Source organism: Sinocyclocheilus grahami, unplaced genomic scaffold (genome assembly GCF_001515645.1).
Source record: "Sinocyclocheilus grahami isolate Dianchi unplaced genomic scaffold, SAMN03320097.WGS_v1.1 scaffold259.1, whole genome shotgun sequence".
In the NCBI taxonomy this organism is placed as follows: domain Eukaryota; kingdom Metazoa; phylum Chordata; class Actinopteri; order Cypriniformes; family Cyprinidae; genus Sinocyclocheilus; species Sinocyclocheilus grahami.
This window is the reverse complement of record NW_015505438.1, coordinates 1,571,614-1,578,222: the sequence shown is the minus strand read 5'-3', so window position 1 is coordinate 1,578,222 and position 6,609 is coordinate 1,571,614. Positions and strand designations below refer to the sequence as shown.

The 6,609-nt window shown below is 35.0% G+C and overlaps 1 protein-coding gene across 1 annotated transcript in view; it reads left to right on the top strand.

Annotated features, from left to right (window-relative positions):
- LOC107599032 (E3 ubiquitin-protein ligase TRIM50-like) overlaps positions 1 to 6,609 on the top strand; it is a 12,567-nt gene that overhangs the window by 3,630 nt on the left and 2,328 nt on the right. Inside the window, exons 2-5 of the mRNA XM_016290520.1 lie at positions 393 to 487; positions 1,338 to 1,436; positions 1,579 to 1,680; positions 3,825 to 4,041. Of these exons, the coding sequence (XP_016146006.1) occupies positions 425 to 487; positions 1,338 to 1,436; positions 1,579 to 1,680; positions 3,825 to 4,041 (481 nt within the window). The 5' untranslated portion in view covers positions 393 to 424. The remainder of the gene's footprint in view (positions 1 to 392; positions 488 to 1,337; positions 1,437 to 1,578; positions 1,681 to 3,824; positions 4,042 to 6,609) is intronic.

The following is a 6,609-nucleotide window of genomic DNA, read 5'->3' as shown; positions in this document are numbered from 1 at the left end:
TTTGCTTTCGCCTAGAAACACACAGCATCTCTCTGACATGCTGCTTCAACACTAACTGCGGTTACTGAAACTTCTTTCTGAGTTACTTCTTTCTTTGCGTGCACATTTGGGCGGCGTTATGCAAATATTTCCACATAGTGAGGTAGATATGTGGGGGCGTGTTAGAACGGGCCGTTTTAGGGGGGCGTGGCAGAGTCTTAACTTTGATAAAGAATATCTCTTTGGTTTTGAGACTTTAGTCTTTGCAACTTCAGGGATCTTATCTATGCACAATCAGCTTGTAACACTCCAAAGAGAAAGGAAAACTTGAAATCGCATCATATGACCCCTTTAAACGACTCAAATATCTCTCTTTCCCTCTTTTGCTGTTTTCTGCATTCCGTCTCTTTCAGATTTCTAATAGGGTCACATCAGGCTGTCCAATATGATGAAAGATTGCCTTCAGTTCCTCATTGAGCCAGCCAAGAAGCTCAAGTTTCGTCTGAAGGTACAGTAGGTCATTCATTCATTCATTTGTTGCATCAGAGGATTTTTTTCAGTAATTTGGAGAAAATCATTAACTAACAAACTTAGTTGTGGCGTCATTTACACCACAACCAACAATATTTCCCACTAATAAAGTAGTATACTTGTTTATCAATGAGACACAATGAAATGTGAGACATGTGGCGTATGAAGAAAATAAGGAAAATTAAGGTAAATATCACTTGTGAACAGAATATATTTTTATATGTTACTTTTATACTGAATATAGTTATTTACAGTCAAGGCACACTTGTCAAAACATATGACGAAATTATGAAATATGATTTAATTATGTAATATGAAAATATGATGTACAGTAATTGTGTGTATTTAGGATAGACTACATAAAGTGTGAGGCACAACTACAGGTGCTTTTATGTCAGATGAATTGACTTTTATTAAAACTAGTTTAGTTGTGGCATCATTTTCATCACAACAATTGTTCCTGCTACAAAATTAGATGTAAGATGAAGAAAATAAGGAAAATTAAGGGAAAAATATCACATGTATGTTTGAATTATATTTTGAATATAATCATTTTCAGTCAAGCTGTAACTGTTAAAATTGTGGAAAAGTGTAAAAAAAAAATATATATAATAATTTATTTTCCACTTTTCCACAAGTTTAACTGAAAATATTATTTAATTATGTGTATTTAGTATAAATAAAATGTTAGCTATGAAATCCAATTGAGATGTGGTGGAGATGTTCATGACTTTCAGAAAAAAAAATGAATATAAAATGTATAAGTTTAGCTGTTATATTCCCTGGTGGAGCCTTAGTTACCCCATAAATCGCAACTGTCTGTGCAGGAGACGCGGAAGAGAGTGAAACATGTAAAGAAAGAGCCGTTAACAGAGAGTCAGCTGTTTATAATGGAGCTCGCGCGAGAACTCAACAGGATCTGTCAGGTAAGACAAATATATGGTTGCATTGTACCTGTACCTGGCTTTTCTCCAGCTCTCTAGAGTCAGCTATTGAATACATTTCCACACACATTTTCAAACTGTGTGTATCTCTGTTGGAAGCTCTTATGCTGATTATGTCTTTCAGAGGTCAGATATTCTGGCTCACATCTGGACCGGAAAGGACGTATGGCCTCCACACGCCTGTCGAGAGTTCATTGTGGAGACCGCCAACATCCTGGAGATGAAGGTTAGAACCTGAGCTGAAATGAATCACAGGCAGATTCATTAACAGAATTGAACTTCAACAAATTGATGTTTTGGGGTGATGTGCACCTCCAAACATGGTGTGTATTATGGCATCCAAAGAGTACAATTTTGGTCTCATCTGACCAGACTATATTCTCCCAGTATTTCACAGGCTTGTCTAAATGTTGTGCAGCAAACTTTAAACGAGCTTCAACATGCTTTTTCTTCAGCAATGGAGTCTTGCGTGGTGAGCGTGTATATAGGCCACGGCGGTTGAGTGCATTACTTATTGTTTTCTTAGAAACAATTGTACATGCTAATTCCAGGTCTTTCTGAAGTTCTCCACAAGTGATCCTTGGCTCTTGGACAACTCTTCTGATAATTCTTTTCACTCCTCTGTCAGAAATCTTGCGAGGAGCACCTGGTCGTGGCCGGTTTATGGTGAAATAATGTTCTTTCCACTTCCGGATTATGGCCTCAACAGTGCTCACTGGAACATTCAGGATTATAGAAATCCTTCTGTAACCAATGCCATCAGTATGTTTTGCAACAATAAGGTTGCGAAGGTCTTGAGAGAGCTCTTTGCTTTTACCCATCATGGAATGTTTCTTGTGTGACACGTTGGTCATGGGACACCTTTTTATAGGCCATCAGTTGAGACTGAACCAGCTAATATTAATTTCCATTGACTTACTGATAGATTTCAGCTGGTGTCTTGGCTTTCCATGCCTTTTTGCACCTCCCTTTCTTCATGTGTTCAATACTTTTTCCCTGTGTCATTCCACTTTATTACACAGAACTTAATTTCTGAACTTATTTGTTTTGCTTTCTTTGTATGTATGGATTACTTGGATTGTTACCGACATCTGGTGAAAATGTCATGTCAACAGCACCTTTAGAAATATATTTACTGAGAAAAATGGTGATGTGTTCAATAGTTATTTTACCCGCTGTATGTGTAATTCACACTGAAAAATGAAATTCATATTTTAATGCAAACATTATAAAAGCTGTGAAATTCATTTGAATTCTACTTCTGGTAACACTTTAGTATAGGGACCAGTTCTCACTATTAACTAGTTGCTTATTAGCATGCCTATTATTAACATATTGTCTGTTTATTATTACTTATAAAGCACATGACCATATTCTACATCCCTAATCCTACCCAGTATCTAAACTTAACAACTACCTTACTAACTATTAATAAGCAGAAAATTAGGAGTTTACTAAGGCAAAAGTCATAGTTAACGTTTCGTTAGTGAGAATTGAAACTTGAAAAATGAAGCGTGACACTACTTCCTAGTACGGGATATAATTAGAAATGTAAAAAGCAGTTAATTTCTGAATGATCCACAACCCTGTTCCTCAGTAAATATAGTCACCTGTATTTCCTGTGTTCATTTAGCTGCATCCTACAGGAGACACACTCTGTTTTTCAGACAGCTGCTGTTTCTCAGGATCTGCATGGCTTTAATTACAGGCTGATGTTGGTTGGTTCCAGCCGTGTGTTAAATTTAGAAGAAATCCTGCCACCAGTCCCCATAGTAACCAGCTAGTCTGTTTCTATCAAGCTGACTGACAGCTCCAGTGGCTTAAGGGTTTAAAATTCGGTGTCCGTTTTCAAAGGATCAAGCTCTAATCGTGGTTTGTTTTTAAGTTATAGTATAGTCCGCAGTACTTTTGTGTCTTTGAGCTGTAGTTCACTCCAGGGCGTCCGCCTCGCGGATTTAGTGTACTTTTAAAAAAGCTTGTTGTCAGCACATTGCGTCTGAGAAATCAAAGTAATTGATTTGAGTTAGACACGGGCTGTTTATTAAAAAGGTTACTGCGTCATAAATGCCAGCTCAAGGGGCTGAAGTTATTGAGGCAATTATTTTCAGAGTTACTGATATTAAATCAAAAATACTGTATGTTGGAAAAGGAAATTGCATTGAGGGATTTAGATCAGAGGTTCTCTATATGTGGTTATTAAAGATTTTATGTCATAGAGATGATACAGACATTCAACAGATGTAGTTTATATTCATTCCAAAGCCAAATGACTGGAGATCTCAATATTTGAAAGCACCATAAAAATATCATAAAAGTTCATAACTTCCATGCTATATTCCAAGTCTTCTGTTTTTTTTTCTCATTATCCAGGAAGATACTGAGACGCCCATGCAAGTTTATGCTGATCTGCATCCAGAAAAGCGGGACTGGAAGAATCAGTTACTCAGCATGCTGGAGCAGGGAGGAGAATATGACTTGGGCCCGTACAAAAGGATCATTTTAGACTGGACCAGAGGACAGCGCAACAGACACCCGGTGAGGAAGATTCAGAAGATACATCTGCATACACTACCAAATTTCATTAGAAGCATTCCGGGATGCTTTAAAACTATATTGAAAACATTCATAAATATATTAAGGGTTACAACGTTCTCTCATTTTGTCAAAGTAATTGGTTTGTTAGTGTGTAATGTAATATCAAACCATGCTGTAAATGAAGCATCTTACTCCCTCTATTGGTCTTAGTCTCGGGTTGCTCTCTGATTAAGAATTAAGATATTAACCTTGCTATGATCCTCTTGTCAGACTGGGTTAATTACAAACGACCTCACTGACTGACCTGAGAGAGACATGCACAGCCCGCTAAGCCGTATAAATTAGACTTACCATATTGTTTTTCATTTAAAATAATGGCAGATTTGCCAAACGCTTCTGGCTTACTTCATACTGCATGGTGCAGACAATATACCACCAGGGTTTCTGCAGGTCTTAAAAAGTTCTTAAAGGGACAGTTCATACAAAAATACAAATTCTGTCACCAGTTACTCACCCTCAAGTTGTTTCAAGCCTGTATGAGTTTCTTTCTTCTGTTGAACACAAAAGAAGATATTTTGAAGAATGTGGGTAACCTAACAGTTGCTGGTAGTCACTGTATTCCATAGTATGGAAAAATATATATACTATTGAAGTCAATGGCTATCAGAAACTGTTACCAACATTCTTTAAAATATCTTCTTTTGTATTCAGCAGAAGAAAGAAACTCATTAAGGTTTGGAACAACAGTGAGCAAATTATGACAAATATAAATTTTTGGGCGAAATGTAGGTGCTGAAAGTCTTAAATAAAGGCATGGCATTAAATGTTGTATGCACTGCAAAAGAAATTATAAAAATTAAATAAAAAAATATTGTTTTGCAAATTAAAATATGGTAACATCTTTAAATCAAGATTAATTTACTTTTTAGTAATAATTATTTTTTAATAAAGTGAATGTAAAAGTAGTGGAGATCTGTTGAAAGTTACAAACAATGATTTATATTAGTGTTGCTAATGTAACTCATTGTGTGCTCCCTAGACATTTACATTTAGACAACACATTGACGTGTTGTGTTCCTTTCGATTTATTACTTACATTTTTTTTTCTTGGTCTTAAAAAGACACAAAACCTGCAGAAACCCTGACTACCTCCAATTTTTCAAAGTAGTGCACTGTTAAAAATAAATGTTCTTAATTTGCATCTATGGTTCCATGAAGAAACTTTGACATCCATGGAACCTTTCCATTGCATAAAAGAAAAGTGGAAAAATGTTCTTCAGCTTACTAAATGTAAGCCTTTTTTAGGAATTGTTCATTGAAAGGTTCTTTAGGGAACCAAATGGTTCTTCTGTGGCATCGCTCTTTTGCAGTCTTTATTTTTAAGAGTGGATGCATTATGCGACAATACCTGAATAAATGCAGTTTGCTCTTTCATATACTAAATAGCTAAACAGCCCAAACTCGCATCATTAATGGCAGATTTGCCAAACGCTTCTGGCTTACTTCATACTGCATGGTGCAGACAATATACCACCAGGGTTTCTGCAGGTCTTAAAAAGTTCTTAAAGGGACAGTTCATACAAAAATACAAATTCTGTCACCAGTTACTCACCCTCAAGTTGTTTCAAGCCTGTATGAGTTTCTTTCTTCTGTTGAACACAAAAGAAGATATTTTGAAGAATGTGGGTAACCTAACAGTTGCTGGTAGTCATTGTATTCCATAGTATGGAAAAATATATATACTATTGAAGTCAATGGCTATCAGAAACTGTTACCAACATTCTTTAAAATATCTTCTTTTGTATTCAGCAGAAGAAAGAAACTCATTAAGGTTTGGAACAACAGTGAGCAAATTATGACAAATATAAATTTTTGGGCGAAATGTAGGTGCTGAAAGTCTTAAATAAAGGCATGGCATTAAATGTTGTATGCACTGCAAAAGAAATTATAAAAATTAAATAAAAAAATATTGTTTTGCAAATTAAAATATGGTAACATCTTTAAATCAAGATTAATTTACTTTTTAGTAATAATTATTTTTTAATAAAGTGAATGTAAAAGTAGTGGAGATCTGTTGAAAGTTACAAACAATGATTTATATTAGTGTTGCTAATGTAACTCATTGTGTGCTCCCTAGACATTTACATTTAGACAACACATTGACGTGTTGTGTTCCTTTCGATTTATTACTTACATTTTTTTTTCTTGGTCTTAAAAAGACACAAAACCTGCAGAAACCCTGACTACCTCCAATTTTTCAAAGTAGTGCACTGTTAAAAATAAATGTTCTTAATTTGCATCTATGGTTCCATGAAGAAACTTTGACATCCATGGAACCTTTCCATTGCATAAAAGAAAAGTGGAAAAATGTTCTTCAGCTTACTAAATGTAAGCCTTTTTTAGGAATTGTTCATTGAAAGGTTCTTTAGGGAACCAAATGGTTCTTCTGACTTGTAATGTTTTTCAAAGAAGTCTCTTATGCTCATCAAGGCTGCATTTATTTAATACAATATACTGTATAAAAAAAATACAGAAAAAAAACGTAATCTTGCTAAATGTTATTACAATATAAAATAATGGTTTCTATTTTAATATACTTTAAAATATCATTTATTTCTGT